At 47.1% G+C, this 21,621-nt stretch overlaps 1 protein-coding gene across 2 annotated transcripts in view; it reads right to left on the reverse strand.

Moving 5' to 3' along the window:
- ESYT1 (extended synaptotagmin 1) overlaps window positions 1-21,621 on the reverse strand; it is a 132,931-nt gene that overhangs the window by 67,597 nt on the left and 43,713 nt on the right. For both annotated transcript variants that reach the window (XM_083169167.1, XM_083169168.1), the window contains exons 3-11: window positions 21,392-21,433; window positions 16,039-16,173; window positions 14,710-14,783; window positions 12,026-12,098; window positions 11,839-11,928; window positions 11,175-11,230; window positions 9,860-9,980; window positions 9,370-9,546; window positions 9,024-9,106 (exon numbers count right to left, since the gene is read on the reverse strand). In XM_083169167.1, the coding sequence (XP_083025293.1) occupies window positions 9,024-9,106; window positions 9,370-9,546; window positions 9,860-9,980; window positions 11,175-11,230; window positions 11,839-11,928; window positions 12,026-12,098; window positions 14,710-14,783; window positions 16,039-16,173; window positions 21,392-21,433 (851 nt within the window). The remainder of the gene's footprint in view (window positions 1-9,023; window positions 9,107-9,369; window positions 9,547-9,859; window positions 9,981-11,174; window positions 11,231-11,838; window positions 11,929-12,025; window positions 12,099-14,709; window positions 14,784-16,038; window positions 16,174-21,391; window positions 21,434-21,621) is intronic.

Raw genomic sequence — 21,621 nt, forward strand, 5'->3', positions numbered from 1 at the left:
GGGCGATTTTGCCCAGTGTGTATGGACAGAGATTTTGGGGAAAGCGCTGGCCTTTCCTGGGGGTGGCCGACTTTCCATAGCAGGTCGCTATAGAAAGCGGTCCACTCCGTTGTACATCTGCTGGTAATAACAATAACTGGTAATAACAATGCCTTGATAAAGGGAACCTGGATTCCCGAAATGCGTTGGCCAGAGGGGACCACATAGATAAAAGAGGACACTTACCATCACAGAATCCTGGAGAGAAGGTAACATCCATTTTTGGAAAACCTTGGTACTTTTCACACCCGAATTGACCAGGTCCAGGTTTTTTGTTTGCCGGCTCCTCCAGGATATCTGTGATCCTCTTTTATATTTTTATTTGTACTTCATGTTTTAAAAATATTTTTTTAAATAAAATGTTTTTTTTTTTTTTTTTATCTACGTTGGATCCTATCGTCTATATTAATGATACCTTGATGGGAGGAGCATTACATTAAATACAGTGAGTACCGGTACGCCAATATTTGAACTCACTTAAAAGAAACCTTGATGCATCTGGAAACACCTAGGGGGGGATGCTCTAACATCCGCGCCCCCTTACCGCCGGCTACCACATACATAATTATCGCATATGCTGTAACATATGTGATAATTATGGTAAAGGACAGCTCTTGCGTTAAGAGCTGTCCTTTGCGGTGAGTCAGCGGGTCCCATCGTGACCCGGCGGCTCCCCCCTTCCTCCCTTACCCGGCACTGTGCTACTGCGGTGGGGGAGCTGGCTCTCCTCCTCCCTGCACCCGGAAGAGGATCATAGTGCAGGGAGGAGGAGGTCACAGAGCTGTGCTGCCCGGACACAGGTGATGGGGGTGTCGGTGCGGGGCGGCGGGGGGGGGGGGGGGGGGTCGCGTTAGAAGCCCACTACCGTTTTTTCACAGATATAATGGTATATTTTGTCAATGCTTAGAATGTCAACAATCGGTGCAATTAGTGGCAACTCGGTAAGCACATCCCTAACCTTAATACTAAAACCAAGGACAGAATTCCACATATCAACATTTATAATGACATTTTGGAGGTGTTGACATGTTTGCTGTTGACACTACTGTAGGCATCATGACCGTGGACTTGCTGACTGCATTCCGCTTTAATGTATAGTGGAATCATGATAATCGGAGAACATGAATCTACACAATACTTGGATTTCTATGTACCCGTCTAAGTCCTTGCATTTGCATTGTAGAACTTTGCCTTGAGCCTTTACAAATACAACATCCAGAATCCAATAACGTAACATGATATTCGTCTGGGTTTTCCCCTCTCCTTCCCTTCCCTATTCATTCATTATAATTCAGCAGGATGCCAAAATTGTGGAGACAAGGCAAAGCGTGATTCCAGAACACTTTGTACACACGACTGTAAGCTATTACCCACTATAAGCAGAACTCAGCACGGTCACGGTAATGTACTTTCCAAGGATGCAGCCCTGACACATAGCTGCACAAGCATGGTGGCACAGTGTTAACATTGTTGTTCACTGCACTGGGATCATGGATTAGATTCTGACCAGGGCACCTACAGAGTTTATAGGTTCTCGCTTTGTATGATTTTCCTCCCATAATCCAACGTACACTTGCAGGCTTATCAGCTGCTGGAAATTACAACTGGACCCTGGTGTGCATGTAAGGTTCTATGGTAGAGAATGTACACTTTAAGCTCCAGAGGGACAATGACTGATATGGGTGGTTAATAATAATAATAATAATAATGTTGAGGCTATAAAAATAAATAATTCCTAAAATAAGAACAACGAAATGGCTGCATAGCCATGCAGTGCATTAAACATAATGAAGCTGGGTGTGGGTTAGGGTAAAGCATGTGACTCGGAGGGGCCAATAAGGGCATGGTGTTTGGCAGGTTAGCTGGGTTAATATGGGATGCAGGGGGAGGAGTCTCCCTCTCTTCTCAGAAAAATTTGAGGTGAGTGGTTGTGCGTGTCTGTGCTTGTGGGGAGTTTGTGGTAATACAGGGGGTTTTTGTGGGGATTTGAGGTAGAGTTGTGAGAGGAGTGCGCTGTGGTACTAGTGGGGGGTTTTGTAGGTTGTTTGAGGGTGAAAGAATTGGTGATTCAGGGCGCTGTTTAAACTGCATTACCTGTAGCTATGTCCAGGCCAGCTCCCCAGCGTCCTAGGCGCGCCGCAAGGCCGCCTGCTCGTTTTGCTGCCGAAGGAGGTGAGGGCCCCGCCGGGAGTGAGGCTCCGGTGGGTGCAGCGGTAGCCGCTGACGCCGACTTGGTCTCCGCTCGTGGTCGGGCGGCGGTCGCCGGTCAAGGAAGGAGGACGGCGGCTGCTGTGCCGGCTGCGGGTAGGCCGGGGAGAGGTCGCGGCGGTGCCGCGTCACGCGCTGAGCGTGGATACGCGAGGGGTGCCCGGAGTAGTGCTGGGGCCTCTGCTCCGGTGGGGGCTGCTGCCGGCAGTGCTAGAGGCGGGAGGCGGCCATTAGCCGCAGACGTTGTACAGCGCGGTGTAATGGCGGCCGGGTCTGGGAGCTCAAGGGGGCGTGGCGGTACAGCTAGCAGGGCTGCAGTGTCAGGGAGAGCTGGCGTCAGGCAGGGACAGAGGCAGTCTGAATGGGATTTACCATTGGAGCCTGCTCCTGACCCGGAAACCCCATTGTATGGCTATAAGCCTTCATGGGAAAGGCAGGGGCCGGAGCCATCAGGAGTGGATAGAGCTGCTGGGGCAGCTGGCAGGGGTCGGGGTCAGGCAAGGGGGAGAGCATCAACCCGTGGGGGCCGCCAAGGGGCTGATTCAGCTGCGCGGGCCACCAGAGGGGGTGCATCCTCTGCCTCTTTTGACCCTGCTTTGCTCTCTGCAGCGTTGTCTTCAGTGGCTGGTGCCCTTGCTCCCCTATTGGAAGGTGGGCCTGATGGAGAAGGGGGTGCAGGCAGCAGCGGGCAGAATGTGTTTGACCCTATACCAGGCTGCTCTGAGTTTGTGAGGGCATTTGGTCATGCGCGCACTCCTATAGCGGCTGAGGATGAGAGCGGGTTTGTGGAATCTGGGCCTGGTACGTCACGCAGGCAGCCCAAGCGCAATAGGCGCTCGCGGTCCCCGAGGCCCCCCTCTTGTGTTCCCACAGGTGGTGAGGCTACCGGTCGGAGGAGAAGAAAGAAGGAAGTGACAGTCGACCTGGTGGACACGGATGTCGACGAAGATGATGATGATGATGATACGTGGGAGGAGCAGGCTGATACATCAGGTGATGGTTCATCAGAGGGTGAAGGGGGGTCAAATCCAGGATCATCCTCTGGGGGCTCCTATTCCTCGCGCTACTCCTCCTCTTCCTCCTCTTCTTCTCCTGGGGGATCCGATACGGGTAGTGCCGCTAAGGCCCGTAGGAGGGCAGCTAAATATGCTAAAAAGGAGGCAGGGAAGCGTAGAAAGGGTGACAAGCGCAAGCGCCTAGCTTCAATTTCCAAGAGGGAAAGGAAACGTAGGAATCTGCCTAGTGTGGTGCGCTGCGACTATACTGCAGTCCTCCGCGGTCTTAGGGAAAGTTGTCGGAGGAAGATCCAGAAGGGCGACTTTGTGGATTTATTCAGTTTGACAGATGAGGCCAAGAAAGCCCATAAGGCGGCAAAGGCGAAAGGGGGTGTAGGTTCTGAAGCTTTCAGATCCTATGATAACTGGTTATCCGGTTTCTGTGTATTTGCGGCATGCTATTTGGAGGATAGGCCAGAGGAGCATATGAATATTATTCGCTATATTCATATGGTCCACGATATGTACAGAAAGTACGGCGGGGTTGCCTGGAGGAAGTATGATGAGCAGTTTAGGCGCAAGCAAGATTGCTTACACATAATAGATTTCGGGTGTAAAGATGTGGAGGTTTGGATGGAGGTGGCTAGGGTTCACTCTGAAGTGACAGACAGTGGCCGCCCTCCGGCGCCTGCAGCGCCTCCGAGCAATGCGCCTCAGAGGGCTATCATGGAGAGCTCGGCGGCTAAGCGTTTTACACCGGGGGGTAGGCCATTTGCCCCGGGGTCAACTAGAGGGAAGTGTTATGCTTTTAATAATTCCTTCTGCAATATGGGTCAGCGTTGCCGTTACAAGCATATATGCATCACTTGTTCTGGCAGTCACCCCTCGTCTAGCTGCTTTCGAGGGGGCCGCCCCACCAGAGGGGCGGGTCCCGCAACTTCCAGTAGACCTCCCTCCTCAGGCTCTGCTCGCTAGGGCGGCGACACCGGTTTGTGTTCAGGCCATGTCCCCATGGCTTCAAAGTTATCCTGACAGGGAAGCTGCAGAGTTTTTGTTAAAAGGTTTTTCTGTTGGTTTCAGTTTGCCAGTTAGGGGTGAAGTTAAAGGGGGGGCGTTTAGGAATCTGCAATCGGCAAGAACACATTCCTCAGTTTTAAGGGAGAAGGTCATGAAAGAGGTTCACCTGGGTCGAATGGAGGGCCCCTTTTTGTCACCTCCGATTGCTGATATGATCATTTCACCTGTCGGTGTGGTGCCAAAAAAGGATCCGGGTAAGTTTAGACTAATCCAACACCTATCCTATCCGGTCGGATTTTCAGTCAACGATGCCATTCCATTTGAGTGTTGTTCAGTAACTTACCAGTCCTTTGATGATGCGCTCGCGATGGTCAGGTCCTATGGTCCTGGAGCTCTCTTGGCCAAAATTGATATAGAATCGGCATTCCGCCTTTTGCCGTTACATCCTAATGCTTTTAGGTACATGGGCTTCCGCATGGGGGATGAATACTTCATTGACAAATGTTTGCCAATGGGGTGTTCAGTTTCTTGTGCGTTCTTTGAGAGGTTCAGTACCTTCTTGCATTGGTGCGTAGAGAAGGCCTCGGGTTTGAGCGGGATCGCTCATTATCTCGACGACTTCCTCTGCGTGGGGCCTGCAGGCTCTGACCATTGTGAGTACATCTTGCGCAGCATAGGGGACATTTTTGGAGAATTTGGTGTGCCCATTGCTGAGGAAAAGACTGAGGGCCCTACCACCTGCCTGTCTTTCTTGGGGATCCAGATCGACACGGTGGAGGGCTATTGCTGTCTGCCTTCAGACAAGGTGGAGAAGCTGAAGGTTGCCATTGCACAATGCAAGGGGTCTCGCAAGGTCACATTGCGTCAGGCGCAGTCCCTTCTGGGCCAGCTTAACTTTGCTTGCAGAGTTATACCGATGGGACGGCTGTTTTGTCGCAAGCTGGAGCGTTCCACTGCTGGAGTTAAAAGAGCTCACCATTTCGTGCGCTTGTCAACCGAGATCAAGAGGGACCTTGTCATTTGGTCCTCGTTTTTAGAGGATTTCAATGGCATTCGCATTTGGTTGGCTCCGGTGGTGGATAGCTCCAGGTTGCAACTCTTCACTGACGCTGCGGGTTCTACAGGTTTTGGGTGCTACCTGGATGGGAGATGGTGCGCAGAGGCTTGGCCTGAGGATTGGTTGAGAGAGGGCCTTAACAGGGATATGCTGCTTCTCGAACTTTTCCCGATCATGGTGGCAATCGAGATTTGGGGGTCTTGCTTAGCGAATCGCAGCGTGCTGTTTTGGTGTGACAACTTCAGCGTTGTCCACGCAATTAACAACCAGAAAGCTAAATCTATTCTGGTGCTGAGGATCCTGGGGCAGCTGTCGCTACAGTGTTTGCGGTTCAATATCTTGTTTAAAGCAAGGCATGTTCCAGGTGTTCAGAACGAGGTTGCCGATGCGCTTTCCAGGTTTCAGTGGGAGCGTTTTCGTAAGTTGGTGCCAGGGGCTGATGCTGTCGGGGTTTCGTGCCCTCCTTATGTTTGGCAGGTCATCAGGCCGGAATGGAGGGGCTAGCGGAACTGTCGGTAGCGCCGGCTACGCTTGGGAAGTACAGGCAGGCTTGGTCGGAATGGGAAGCTTTCTCCGGAGGGTCTGCGCAGCCAGGTAGGCGGAGGCAGAAACTTCTGCTATCTTTTCTCTGGAAACTTTACAACGCAGGCAAATCCAGGGCGGTAGCAGTTAGTTACCTGGCAGGAATAGCCTTTTTTGCTCAGTTAAAGGGGCTCCCTGACTTTACTAAAGGTTTCTTGGTGCGTAGAGCTATGAGAGGCTGGTTGCGTAGAGCCCCGGTGGCCCCTGATAGTAGGCGTCCCATCGATGCTTCGATTCTCCCTTCCTTGTTAGATAAGGTAGCTTGCCATGCTGAGTCCGCGTTTGAGACTCTGTTATTTCGTTTGGCTTTTTCAGTTGCATTTCATGGGGCCTTTAGAATTCTTGAACTGGTGGCTCCTTCTAAGCATAGGGATTCTCAGTTGCTGGCATCGGACATACGGATTGAGAGGCAGGCGCTTTAGTGCAGGATTCGGCGCTCTAAAACAGACCAGTTGGCGAAAGGAAAGTGGGTGTCAATGTCTCCTGTTTTGCCAGTATCTATCTGCCCGGTAGCTCTTGCAGGGCAGTACGAGCTAGTGCGGCCGGACTCGGATGGTTCCTGGCTATTGCACTATGATGGGTTACCTTTGACCAGGTACCAATTTGACTGGATGATGAGGCGTTGTTTGGAGAGCTTGGGCTTGGCAGCAGGGGACTTTGGTACCCACTCCTTTAGAATAGGTGCGGCAACATCAGCAGCTAGGGCAGGCTGGCAAGCTAGAGACATCAAAGCATTGGGTAGATGGCGCTCAGCAAGCTATAGAAAGTACATACGTCCGCATCTCCTGCCCTGCTAGTCTGTGTGTGTTTGGTTTCCAGCTGTTTGGTTGTATTCCTATGTTACCCCAGCCCGCCTGTTTCCTACTCGGGGATTAGCTACGCTCTGTTGTTGGGCCAGCGTCCGGAGTTTTCACGCTTTTTTGCCTGACCTGACGGACTGAATTCGGCTTGTTAATTCGGCTAATCTGGCTTCTAATTAAGAGTCCCTCAGCAGGTTCAGACGTTTTTTCCTCCGGCCGAGTAATCCCTTTCTTCCCGATACCCTTCCACTACCCTTCCCTCCCTTATGTGAGTCTCTTACCTATTGTGTCTAGGAGTGGCTTCAATTGCTATTGAAGCAGTGCTACCGCACCAAATTGTGCGCCAATCATAAAAATTTTTCTTTTGGCAGATCCTCCCTTAAAACTTTCATTCCTGTCCTTTGAAGAATCAATATTAATCCATCTTATCCATTTTTTCCTTCAGGTGTGGGCTTCGACAACATGAGGGTGTGGGTGGTAGGTCATTCATTTGTCTATTGGGCAGGCAGGCTTATGGAGTCAGGTGAAGGTCCGGTGGTGGTTGGCTGCCAGCGTGTGCGTTGGCTTGGAGTTAGAGGAATGTCCTGGCGCGAGTTAAGGGCTTTTCTTATTGTGAAGGTGAAGAACTTTGGCCTGCCAGGAGTGTTGGTGCTTCATTTGGGCGGCAATGATCTGGGGAAGATATCGCAACTAGAGTTAAGGGCCTTGATCCTGGGAGATCTGGCCGCCATTAGGGCCGCATGGCCAACCTGCACCCTGATATGGTCATTTATAGTCCCCCGCTTGTACTGGAAAGGTGCCAGGGACTGTCGTGCGATTGACGAAGCCAGGAAAAAGCTGAATACAGCTGTGGCTCGTTGGGTTATACAGGCTGGTGGTGCTGTGGTGCCGCATGAGAGGATTAGATTCAGGTTTCACCAGCTATATAGGCCTGACGGGATACATCTTGTCAAGGCAGGCTTGAAGATATTTGTGGAGGATCTGTTAATCGTGGTAGCTTCGATTCAATAGTATGGTGGCGGGGCGGGGTCTCCGGGACCGGAGCCCCGCTTTGGCGGGAAAGAACGGCAAGTTCATAGATTTTAGATTAGTTAATAAGTTTTGGTAGTTGCGGAATTGGCTTGTTTTTCGGTGCACTCGCCTCTCGTTGGCTTAGGCCTTTCGCTGGATTACCCGCTCGGGGACTGCGAACCCACCCGGATGGGTGGGTAGTCAATGTTGTAGGTTGAGTGGATACCGTTTTCTGAGTTAGGCTGATTTACGCAAGTTAGTTCGGGGGGTGGAGCTTAATAAGTTTTAGCCGTTCTTTCTGGCCACCATAAAATAAAATAAACATTAAAATAAATAAAACTTCAAAAAATTTAGTTTAAAGTTTAAATAAACTCAGCTAACAAATTCTGCCAAATCCATGTCTCCGAGTCTTTATTTTAGATAAGGTTTTATAGAAGTATAAGTACATCAATTTACATGCTACGGTCACACATCTGCTGATATGATGTTTAGAACAACGAAATGGCTGCATAGCCATGCAGTGCATTAAACATAATGAAGCTGGGTGTGGGTTAGGGTAAAGCATGTGACTCGGAGGGGCCAATAAGGGCATGGTGTTTGGCAGGTTAGCTGGGTTAATATGGGATGCAGGGGGAGGAGTCTCCCTCTCTTCTCAGAAAAATTTCCCGCCCTCCCTTCCCTAATGTTTTTTGTTTTTGGGGGGGGGGGGGGGGGGGATTAGTATTGGTGTTAATCGCGTTAGCTGAGGGGCGGGAAAGAACGGCAAGTTCATAGATTTTAGATTAGTTAATAAGTTTTGGTAGTTGCGGAATTGGCTTGTTTTTCGGTGCACTCGCCTCTCGTTGGCTTAGGCCTTTCGCTGGATTACCCGCTCGGGCACTGCGAACCCACCCGGATGGGTGGGTAGTCAATGTTGTAGGTTGAGTGGATACCGTTTTCTGAGTTAGGCTGATTTACGCAAGTTAGTTCGGGGGGTGGAGCTTAATAAGTTTTAGCCGTTCTTTCTGGCCACCATAAAATAAAATAAACATTAAAATAAATAAAACTTCAAAAAATTTAGTTTAAAGTTTAAATAAACTCAGCTAACAAATTCTGCCAAATCCATGTCTCCGAGTCTTTATTTTAGATAAGGTTTTATAGAAGTATAAGTACATCAATTTACATGCTACGGTCACACATCTGCTGATATGATGTTTATAAAACAATCTTTACTAATACTGCTTTTAAAATCATGTTAACAGTTGTGGGGAAATTTTGATGCTGTATAAAGATCTGTATTTCACTTTTTATTTTTAATCTGGAGCGCTCACTCACCTTCCTAAAAAGTCGTCTTGGTCAGGGTCCTTATCAAACAACTCCACTTCCAGCTCCTGGCCAGGCACCTCGTGCACTATAACCTGCAAATAACACAAACGGGATGATGAGAAGTGCGATGATGAGAGAGTTAGATTTGGGTGAGTTATTTTGTTTCTGTGCAGGGAAATACTGCCTGCTTTATTTTTACACTGCAAAATAGATCTCACTCTCTGCACATGTTACATCTGCCCCACCTGCAGTGCACATGGTTTTGTCCATTTGAGAAGGAATTTTCCTTTGCAAGTGAACCAGAATAAGGGCCTATGAGAAGTGTACGGACAATAAGCTATAGCAGATTCCATACCTCATACATCTCGTTCCACACAGGGTTCAGATTTTCATTAATGATGCGGCTTGTGAAGACCTGTGTACCCACACGCAAGATGGCATAAGGGTCCGACTTCCCGGACAGAATTCCACCTATTTTGAAGTCCGTAGAACTTAGATTCCGGGCTTCCACCAGATGAATGCGCACAATGCCCTGAAATGAGGGAGAAGGTGATAACCAACTTACTAACAGTCTGAGATGGAGGCAGAAAACATGTTCTAAAGACTGGATAATGCAAATAGGAGGCCAATATTTAGTGACTGAGAGGAGTATAAAGGAGAGGTAGTGCACCTTTGTGGTATCTGTAAATAAATCTGTATAACAGTAAAAAAGTTTTTGTTAAAATATGAGTTTATTTTTAACAAATGGTTCAAGTCTCCTTATGCCTGGTCCTGTCCTGGTGCTGCAATGACCTAGTGCCTTTCAACTGAAATAGATACAAAACACAACCCGACATGGAAATTACCCTTGGCAGTGGAGATCGCAGCTCTGCCATGTGAAGATCTTGTGCAAGAGGGATACTGAGGCGATTTGGAAGAACCAGGAAGCCAGAAATAATGTCCATAACCATTGTATCGGACAGTGCACTGAGAATATGACAAGATGACAATAATGAGAGAGAGGTAACTAGAACTATTTATGTACACTGTAACAAGGTGGATGTTAAGTAAAACTGTGCAAGAAGAAAATTAAGCAGTTATGTATATAGCAATAATTTTTTTAGGGAATAATAGATTAAACTCGTTTCCATAAATAGCGATTACAATTTTGGGCATGCAGTAAATTGGATGGTCCCACTGACAATATGTGAAATTCACTCCCCACATCGTACATCACATACCAAGGGGTGTATTCAATGCTGGGGGCGAGCTGTGACAGCTCTCAGGGCTGCCTGCCCGCTGTCACAGCTCGCAGGGTCAGTATTCAACTGACCCCCTCTGTATACGCTGTTTCCCCCTCGCTCCGTTTGTATGTGGCCGCTGAAACAGCGAGACTCACGGCTAAATGCAGTGGGCTCCCTGCATTAGCCGCGAGCCTCGTTGTTTGGGGGAATCCTCTCTGTCAGCGAGTTTTTCCCTGCCACGTTGAATAGGGTGAGCGGCCAGTACAGGGGTTAAACAGCGAGGATCGCTTGCTTTGGGTGATTCCCGCCATTTAACTTCCTCGCTGGCACCTGAAACATACACATGCTATAGCAGAGGAAGCCATTTTGTAGGCCGATGAAAAATAAAAAAGAGGTAAAAGTGTCATTGAGCCATGAAGGTTAGGACCTCATACTAGCAGCATCAAATATTTATCCTACAAAATGGTAGCCCCAGTAGTGGGTATATGACTGGTGGACTTCAAAGTCTGGTGTCTGGTTATGCTAGCTATTCTCATTTACCTTTCTGCCCAACTGTGTAAGCTAATGGGGCGTACACTGGGAGCAATGGAGGGGCATTATATAAGCAATAGCGCTGCATGGTCCCGCACGTCACTATCGCCCGGCGATTAATATCCAGAATGCTGGACATTAGTTATCAAGACCATTGTTCTCACTGGAGAAAACTGGCCCTGACCGATCGCTCAGCACAGAGCACTGACACATCGCTGTGTGCATCACTCAGAACGCTCAGCAAATCTCTACGTGTGTAGGCCCCTTATCTCTGATGGTACTAGGAGGTTAGTCCTAAACAAAGATATTGATTGCTGGTGAAAAATCCAAAGCTGAAACCTATGGGGTTCAACAAATGCATAAGAGGTCAAAGCGTATATTGGAATCCATAGTGCTGGTCACTTACTTCAGTCCTGGAATGTCCAGTAAGTTTGTGAGCCCGGTCCAATTTAAGTCCAACCTCTACCAAGAAAGGAAGTCATTAGACAACAGTATGATGGTTTATCAAAACATTCCTGTCAGCCAGGCCATAGGAGTCTCACTAATTAGATATTACACAAAGTAACAGAACGTTCCAGAAAATAAAAACTACATGAATAGTTATAGAAAGATCTACATATAGGTGGAATTGTGTAATAAGATCTTGTGTCAGGAAAAGCTCAAGGCAACAAACAAACCTTACTGGCACAGGAATGATAGTGGCTTACCAGTAGTTTATGGGGTCGGTGTACTAAGCCTTGGAAAGGTAAAGAACCTGCCAATCAGCACCTGGCATTGTACAAACCCAGCCTGTAACATTGCAGTCAGGAGCGGATAAACTAGATTTTATTGCAAGCCACTTTATCTTTCGCCAAGCCTTAGTACATAGACCCCTTAATCTGTTATTAACAACTCATGACCTGGCTTTTCGACACAGAAAATCCACATTGCACAATTATAAACAAACTATTTAGCTTTGAATGATACTTCCAGGGACCAATCTGTACAATTATACAACAATTACCTCCAGAAACCAATGTATCTGTACAGACTCCTATCAAAGACATGAAGAGTTTTACTTGTTTACTTACCGGTCGCCGGATGAAGAATAATGTTATAGCGCCCACGATAGGTACATTGCCAATCAGTGGCTCTAAGATGACACGTAGCATTCCATGCAGCTGTAAATAATATGTGGTGGAGAAAATACATAATATTGTAAATCCCACTGCAATTTTTCCAAATTTGTATCCTATTTTGTAATTGTGCCTCGCTCACCTGCATGCCATTAACTCCAGCTTTGCAGAAATATTTTTTCACCTCCACATCTACCTCAACATCGCCAACATAGCTGCAGAGAGAGTTGGGAAGGTCAGTACTACATAGAGGACCGGATTCTAATGTGGTGCACAGATATGGTAATGCAAAAGGAGGCGTCTGGTACTGCGTGCATTTGTAATCTAGGACACAGAACCAGATTACATGCAATACCATTAGCCGGCTAGTGCAGCTCCTACCAAGAGGCCAAGAAATCTACATCTTCTGATGGAGACCCTGGCCTCTGCACTCCGCCAAAATGGCCGACACCACTGCGTCCTCAGCCGCATACAGACTTTCAAACTCTTGTGTGCACAAAATATGGGTACTGCACATGGGCAAAAGCAGGCATTTGTTTGGGCAATAAAATGGAATATTTTAAGACAGTAAACACCTTTACCCCTCTTACAGTTTTAGTCTGCACACATTAATACATTCAGTGTTACAATGTACTTCATGAATCAGCCATAGGACCCATAGCCACCTGATAACAATCTGTATCTAGAAAAGCAATCTCCCAGAAAGTAATAGACACATCTTGGCCTTTTCCTCTGTTTAACCAACTGGGACAGAACTCTTCCCTTATTGCTTATTTATGTATGCCACATGGGAAGAGACATCACTGTTAAGGTGCCCATACACTGTGCGATGAGCGCCATCGCATCGCACAGTACAAAAAGTATGTGCTGCACATACTTTTTGTACTGCCCTCGGATCGCATCGCACGCAAATCGCATGCAAAACGTATGTGTTGCAATGCGCCCCAGCCCATAATGGGTGTGATCATCGCACCGTGTATGGGCACCTTAACTGATATTGACTTACTGTACCACATAGCATGTATGTATCAATCATGTAAATACACAGGGAGGAAAATGGGAGCAGTAACTGAGGTAATGTTATGTTTATATTAAGCTAGGTTGTGTTCCAAAATCTTCTGTAGTGTGTACAGCATAATTCAGAGGATGTGGTCAGAGCCAGGTCCCCATATACATATATATGCATAAATCTCCATAAATCTCCTTCTGACTGGAAGTAGCATTTTCCAGGCAGGGTGATTTTATTTTCATTATCATCAACTGGTCAACAGTTTTCCAGGGATCACACCATCTCCACGATTAAACAAGCAGAGGTTTACAATAGACCCATCTAGCCCCCTTTTGGCATGCTCGATGCCAAGGAAGGGGCTAATCCATTACATGCCAGGGGAGCGGTAGGACAGCAGGATTTAGCTATATTTGAGTTAAAAGGATATGTATCGACCAAAGAGAGGTTGCTCACCTGTCAGAATAGTGGGATGTGCCATCTCATTCCAGGTGTGCTGCATGGGTAAGAATCAGCCTAAACTAAGGGATTGGTGATCTATCTAGCGACTGGTAGGGATTAGATTGTAGTAGGATATACTGTATGATACTGTTTATGTTAACATATATTAGAAGATCTGTTGTAACTTACTTGTTAGCTTGCCTAGGCTACCCATAACTTTAAGACACCCCAGCTCTAACACCAAGGTACTTACAGTACAACCAGCATTTCACCACAGAATTGGTGACAGACCACAAACACTTGGCCATAGGGCAGATAAATATAAAGGGGATACATATGGATGACTGGAGGTCAGGAATCCTGGGGATCAGAAATCACCAGCATCCAGAAGGAGGGAATCCTGGCAGGAGTCATGTAAGTATACTTCCCCCCCCCCCACTGTCCCTTTCAGTCAAATAACCATCAACCCCCTCCCCTGCAGCTTAGCCCTAACCCCACTAGTGCCTAACCTTAACCCCCCCACACCCCACTGCCTAAACCTAAGCCCAACTCTAACCTTTCCCTTTCCGTAGCCTAACCTTAAGTCACCCCACTACTACCTAAACCTAATTCCCCTGCCATCCCTGGCTTAACCTTCTCCCTCACACCCTGTTGCCTAAACCTAACCCCCTCTCCCCACAGCCTGACTCTAACCTTCCTGCAGCCTAACCTTAAGTCCCCTCCCTACTGCCTAAACTTAATCCCCCTGCCATCCCTGGCCTAACTTTAACCCACCCCAAACTCACTGATCGAGATGCCAGCTGCCAGAATTCCGGCATCAGCATCCTGATCCTTTCGGAGTGCAGGCGTTTATTATACTGATTGCTGGCACCTTGACCACCGGTTAGCAACAATAGAAAAGTACATTTTATGTTCCTAGACAAGAGTCCTCCGAACTGCAGATTCTCACTGAGCAACATAGAGTTAAATATCTGGCATTAGCTTCATAGCATGCCAACCAAAATTATTATAAGAGAAAAAATGCATGGAGTATGTGGAATTTCTGAGCAAACTCATTTTTACTAAAGTAAGTATAGATGAAAATAGTGATATCTGATGCTAGTCAGAGAGGGTGATAGATCAGCCACTTGCTGAATGAACAGTCCATGCCAATTGTGATTATTTGTTCTCATTCTTCATGAAGTATGCCTCTCTCTATAGTGTATGCTTGAGAATATACAAGTATATGAAGGACTCCTATAAAAGAGTCAGCGTTATCTTATGTGGTTACTTCCTGTACACAGAATGGCCAATCCACACAAGTGGGGAATCACCATGACAATAACAGAGGACTTCAGAAAAAGTTATAAAAGTTACAGAAGTATATATAAATCAATTACCTGATATTCAGGTCCAGAATTATTTGCTTTTTATCCATCTCTGTATGAGCTTTAACACCAATCACCTTTGGGGCCTGAACAAAGGACAAAAACAAATATAAAAACCCAATTATAATAATACTGCTTAGAAGGGTGTCTCACATTAAGGCCCTCATACAATTATCCGATTTGGGAAGATTTTGCCCGATTCCACAAAACGGGTTGAGAAATCGGCCCAAATTGGAGGTGTTCGACACGTCCTCCGACCCCATACCCAGTCCCGTGAGCATCGGGTCAGAACCTACAGATTGAACCTGCTGTAGGTTCAATCTGTCTTTTTAGCACCCGCAATATATCCGGTCAGATTCCGAGGTGTGTGCTAGCGGTACCGCACTGCTGGCACACCCCTATCTGCGTGTCCTACCTGCGGGTGCTGAGTGGCAGCGGCCGGTGAGGAGCAGTGGGGCGGCTGGTGATCACCGTGATGCGCAGCGGCAGGTATTAAAATTTACTGATTGGCTGAGAGTGCACTCTCTTGGCCAATCAGCGGCCGGCCGGTCATTTGACACTTTAATTTTAAAAAAATTAATACCCGGCGTGCCTGTCCCGCTGATCACCACCCGCCCCACTTCAGCTCATCACCGGCCGCCCACCCCACACTGCAGCTCTCCAGTTACATGTGATAAATCGCGTGCCAAATCGTATGTGAGCCTCTCGGAGAGCTGCCGGGCGGCTCACAGGAGAATTGGGTCCGACTTCACCTTAGTACAAATCAGCCTAATGTATGGAGGCCTTTACTCTAGAAGACAACAACACTCTGCAGATTTTTACACTGGCAGATTTCCAGTGATGCCACAGGAAGCATAACAGACATGCTATGCTTTATCATTTGTGTGATCTGTTCCAGGAACCTATTTGTAGAATATAAGTTCTGTTGGTTACACTGGTGATTTAGCAGCAGAAAATATTTCACTAAAAATCGTAACAAATCGGGAAAACCAGACTAACTTTTAAATGCGTAACAAGACGTGGGAGTTCTCAGCAAAGCATTGAACGCATTCTCATAATGTTTCTCTACAACCTGCCCCCCCCCCCCCCCCAAATCCTGTGCCGTTTAAAAATCTGCAGCCGTCCGACTAGCGGAACGGTTCTGAGAGTTGGAAGATTGACGTCGGAAACTTTCAGACAGTAGGATTAAAGAATGAATACCCCTAAGAGCATTTTTTTGCTCTCAGCATTAATTAGGACTACCACTTAAGAGTTTGTGTGCGGTGCTTTTCATCTTTTAAAATGACCATGAAATGTAATATGAGTTGCCGAGTAGTTTAGCGCAGTATTGGCCCGTCTTACCTTCTCACCAAGGTTGATCTTTGTGAAGTGAAAAGTGGAGAGGTGAGTATTGAAGGCACGGATTGAAGGAGCTACAGTGTCTGTGAGCATCTTCTCCAGGTACTGTCCGATAAACGGCCACATCTGGGCCACAATCTGAAAAATAGGCTAGACGTCACGCAGGTACAGAATAATGACATGCGGTTTACTTCAGTGCAATGCAACCAATCTTTAAAAAAAAAAAATAATAATTTGCATTCCATAAATGCATGTAGCCCAAGATGCATCCAATCTGCAATACAAGAAACAGTATTTAAAGAGAAAAGCATAGGACAGAGAGATGTAAATCAGAAACACGGGGCACATATATATACATACATATGTGAATAGGACACAGTAATGTAAAACAACAGCACTGTCATTAGAAGATAAAATAAGAATAATGTTATCCGAAGGAGGACAGAAGGGTAATGGTGTCTCCTATTGTGCGTAGTAAAGCTTTGCATGGGTCACCAACATATAATAGGACTGGTTCCAGAGACCAGCATAAACAGAACTGGGACAAGGGGTCTATAGCAAAAAGGTAGACAACCATTAGATCCAAACAACAAGGTCGACAAGCAAAAAGGTCGACATGGGGTTTTTCACAGGTTTTTTTACCTGAATGTCGACACAGTCGACATGGACACAGTTTGAAGTGCACCGCATCCCCTCACTATGCTCGGCACACTATTTTATTCTCCCACCACATCCTAGTGGATGGTAGGGCACAAAATACCGCCTGTCGGCACATGTCGGCTCAAAAAAAGTGAAAAACTCCACGTCGACCTAATGCTTGTGTTGACCTTTTTGAATGTTGACCTTTTTGCTTGTCGGCCTAATGGTTGTCTACCTTTTCGCTGTAGACCCGTTGTCCGGATCCCGCATAAACAAGTCACTTTCTCAGCTATATCAGTGTGTTATAATAGTTTACTTAATAGAAAGGATATTACAGCACCAATAGAAGGACCAAAAGATAGCATTAAGCCTGCTAAGAGGCACAAAGAACATTATCCACCCAGCAGGAGCACAGGCAGATATATCCAGGGTTATCTGCAAGTCTGTAAACAAAAGCAAGATAAACTGCTCCATGCTGCAAAGTATACTACACACAGGTCCTGCAACCTTTGATGGCCTGGCAGCTCATATCTAACCAATTACATAGAGATCAGAACACACACACTGTGTTTTTGCAGATATAGGTCACATGATACTGTACTTCTAGACTGGGAGCCACTTGAGCCTTTTTTTTTATTGAATAAAGGGGCATATACACGGTGCAACATGAACTATCAATACGGACTATAAAGTTCACATCTGTAGAAAACATAGTACATACAGGTATTCACACCGTGTGTGTATAGCTTGCGATGCCGATGTGCACCACTGTGGGGCAAGGAAAATACACACTGTGCAGGGAGACATGACTAGAAAGTGTACAATCTAGTATGAGCTATTTCTAGTAAAAATCAAATTGGCTATAGCCAAAATCACACCATGGGTGAGATTTAATAGGATGAGAGATTCAGAAAGTGAGAGATTTGGGCCGATATGTAATAGGGTGCGATTTTTAGACTTTTGCGATTTTTTGTCAAAATTGACCAAAATCGCATTTTTTCTAAAAATCGCACATGTAATAGGATGCGAGTCGCGGTAAAAATCGCATTTTTTACCGCGAATTCGCACATTTTAAAGATGCGATTTTCAGGCACACTGAAAATCGCATCCAGATGTTTTCCCATAGTAAACTATAGAACTCGCATATGTAATAGGATGCGAGTTCTAAAGTCGCATATGGGAGCTTAAAAAAAATTGCAAAAAAAATAGACCAGCTTCTGACTGGCGACTTAGGCAGAAACATGCACAGATCATTGAGATCTGTGCATGCTTCTGCTGTAAAAAAAATAGTTAAAAAAGAAATTTAAATAAAAAACTGGCGTGCGGTCCCCCTCCTAAGCATTACCAGCCCCGGGCTCAAAAAGCCGGTGCTGGTATCATAAAATCAAAGGAACAATCAAGTTGGGGTTCCCTGGATTTTATAAAACCAGCACCAGGCTCAAGGTCCGGCGCTGGTTCCCAAAATACGGGGGACAAAATGACTAGGGGTCCCCCGTATTTTAAGAAGCAGCACCGGACACAACCAGCCAGCAGGGTAATGCCACAGCCGGGGGAAACTTATTATAGAAGTTCCAGCGGCCAAAGCATTAACCCCCTGGCTGGTCAGCATGGGCAGGGGTCCTGGGGAAGTGGGGACCCCCCCAATGAAGGGGTCCCCCCCCCTCCAGGACTTACCAGCCCATGCTGATAGTCCGGGGCTGTCCCCGATGCCCCTGGCCGGTGGGCATCGGGCTGATGACTTGTGTAAAAAAAAGAACTAAAACTATTGTTTTACACTGGCGAACTATGAGTCCCAGCAAGCCTACCCCGCATGCTGGGACTTGGGGAACCACAAGTCCCAGCATGCGGGGCATTAAAGGGCCCGCTGGCACTTGTAGTTCTGCAGTGAAAAAAATAGTGCACAAAATCACACTGACACCCTGTAAAATAAAACTTTAATACACACAAAACACACACACACTGATACTTACCTACCTTGAGCCCGTAGGTCGGTCCCTGGATCGTGGGTCCGTCCTCCGGGGCTCCAGGGCAGAAGAGTCCGGTTCCGGGGCCTTGGTCCTGGTTCCGGGGCTGGTCCTGGGGTTCCGGGGCCCGGGATCCGTGGTACTCCCCAGGGGTACCTAAGGAGGCAAATCCAACTCACCTGCTCCCCGGCAGCGACCTCCGGTGACAGCGCTGCTCCACACTGGTACCCGGCTTGCAGGACTTTGACCGGCGCTGAGATGTTTCCTCCTCGCCGTCTCTGCACAGAATGATTTCTTGGCCAATCAGGAGCCGAGAAAGTTGGCTCCTGATTGGCCAGAAATCATTCTGAATACAGACGCCGAGGAAGTAACATCTCAGCGCATCTAGAGCAGAGATGTTACTTCCTCGGCGTCTCTAGTTAGAATGATTTCTGGCCAATCAGGAGCCGACTTTCTCGGCTCCTGATTGGCCAAGAAATCATTCTGTGCAGAGACGGCGAGGAGGAAACATCTCAGCGCCGGTCAAAGTCCTGCAAGCCGGGTACCAGTGTGGAGCAGCGCTGTCACCGGAGGTCGCCGCCGGGGAGCAGGTGAGTTGGATTTGCCTCCTTAGGTACCCCTGGGGAGTACCACGGATCCCGGACCCCGGATTCTGCAGCCCAGGAGCCCCGGAACTCCAGGACCAGCCCCGGAACCAGGACCAAGGCCCCGGAACCGGACTCTTCTGCCCTGGAGCCCCGGAGGACGGACCCAGGATCCAGGGACCGACCTACGGGCTCAAGGTAGGTAAGTATCAGTGTGTGTGTGTTTTGTGTGTATTAAAGTTTTATTTTACAGGGTGTCAGTGTGATTTTGTGCACTATTTTTTTCACTGCAGAACTACAAGTGCCAGCGGGCCCTTTAATGCCCCGCATGCTGGGACTTGTGGTTCCCCAAGTCCCAGCATGCGGGGTAGGCTTGCTGGGACTCATAGTTCGCCAGTGTAAAACAATAGTTTTAATTCTTTTTTTTACACAAGTCATCAGCCCGATGCCCACCGGCCAGGGGCATCGGGGACAGCCCCGGACTATCAGCATGGGCTGGTAAGTCCTGGAGGGGGGGGACCCCTTCATTGGGGGGGTCCCCACTTCCCCAGGACCCCTGCCCATGCTGACCAGCCAGGGGGTTAATGCTTTGGCCGCGGGAGCTTATATAATAAGTTTCCCCCGGCTGTGGCATTACCCTGCTGGCTGGTTGTGTCCGGTGCTGCTTCTTAAAATACGGGGGACCCCTAGTCATTTTGTCCCCCGTATTTTGGGAACCAGCGCCGGACCTTGAGTCTGGTGCTGGTTTTATAAAATCCAGGGAACCCCAACTTGATTGTTCCTTTGATTTTATGATACCAGCACCGGCTTTTTGAGCCCGGGGCTGGTTATGCTTAGGGGGGGGACCGCACGCCGTTTTTTTTTTTTTTTTTTAACAACACAGCGCACAGTACTGAAAATGTGCCGATTTTCATGACTGAAAATCGCACATTTTTAGGACTAAAAAAGCGCCCGAAATCGCACCATATCGCACTTTTTTGCCGCAAATTCGCATCTCATTACATATGCGAATTTGCGGCAAAAAATGCGATTTGGAAAGGTGCGATTTTGTGCGATATGGTGCGATTTTTGGACTAGTCCAAAAATCGCACCCTATTACATATCGCCCTTGGTGAGAAATCTCCAGTTTATTTAAAGCGGCAATCATTTACACTTCAATATCAAACTGGTTTTGCAGTGTAAATGATTGCCGCTTTAAATAAACTGGAGATTTCTCACCAAATCTCTCACTTTCTGAATCTCTCCCCATGTGTGTATATTCAATCTCTAGGCTACGGGGATTCAAGGAAAATTGCATAGTCAAAATTGGCCATAGCCTTAATCGCACTAGGTGTACAGACATTAATTAATGCCAATTCATCATAGTAATAATAAATTAATGTAAGGTCAGCACCAGAGGTTCTCAAACACGGTCCTCAAGGCACCCCAATGGTCCAGCTACTTTATTACTTCACCAGGCTTAATACATCTGCTCCATTGATTCCTTGTCTGGTTATACTAGGTTAGATAACCTTTGATTGCCCACATAAAATTGCCTTTGATTACCTTTGTTTAAGAATTCTAGCTCTGCCCCTGTCCTGGGCTCCCCTCCCAGAGCAGCGTCATTGTCTGAAGCACTTCAATGTACACAAATGTTGGGTGAAGTTTAATAGGATGAGAGATTCAGAAAGTGGGAGATTTGGTAAGAAATCTTCAGTTTTTTTAAAGCGGCAATCATTTACACTGCAAAACCAGTTTGATTTTGCAGTGTAAATGATAGCCGTTTTAAAAATAGTAGGGACTGAACAATTCCAGTTCATTCTAATGCTGTGTCCACACATCGCATGTTTGGCAGGAAGGAGCCTTCACATGTAAATCTATGGCTGCATCTGCCCATTGCGTTTCAGCAGAATGTAGTCGAACAGGAGCGGTTTAGCAGGATGCTTACTCAAGAGGATATATACACAAGCCTGCTGCATCCTGCTAAAATGCAATGTCTAGACACAAGAAACTGCATCCTGCTAAACAGGATCCTGTTCGACTGCATCCTGCTAAAACACAATGTGTAGACGCAGCTTAAATGTCCTGCAGTATGCCATTATTAAATCTCTAATGCTGGGTGTCATTCATCAGCAATTATGCTCACAGTGCATCATAATCACACACTAGCGGACCATGCATTTACATTACCTTGTTCAGCCATTCTGCTTTCTCTATGTCAGGGAAGGCAATCTGATGAAGAAACATAAAGAAGAAAATCAGGGTTACTCAGGAAACTAGTATTATACTGTAGGTAAGATGCAATGGGGGAAAGTTACTAAGATGAGTGATTTTTTTCACATGGGATGTTGCTATGGGCAACCAGATACTATCTTTTATCTAGAAGGTGCTAAATAAACAAGTAGATTCTGATTGGTTGC

Source organism: Crinia signifera, chromosome 2 (assembly GCF_055691185.1).
Source record: "Crinia signifera chromosome 2, ASM5569118v1, whole genome shotgun sequence".
Lineage (NCBI taxonomy): Eukaryota > Metazoa > Chordata > Amphibia > Anura > Myobatrachidae > Crinia > Crinia signifera.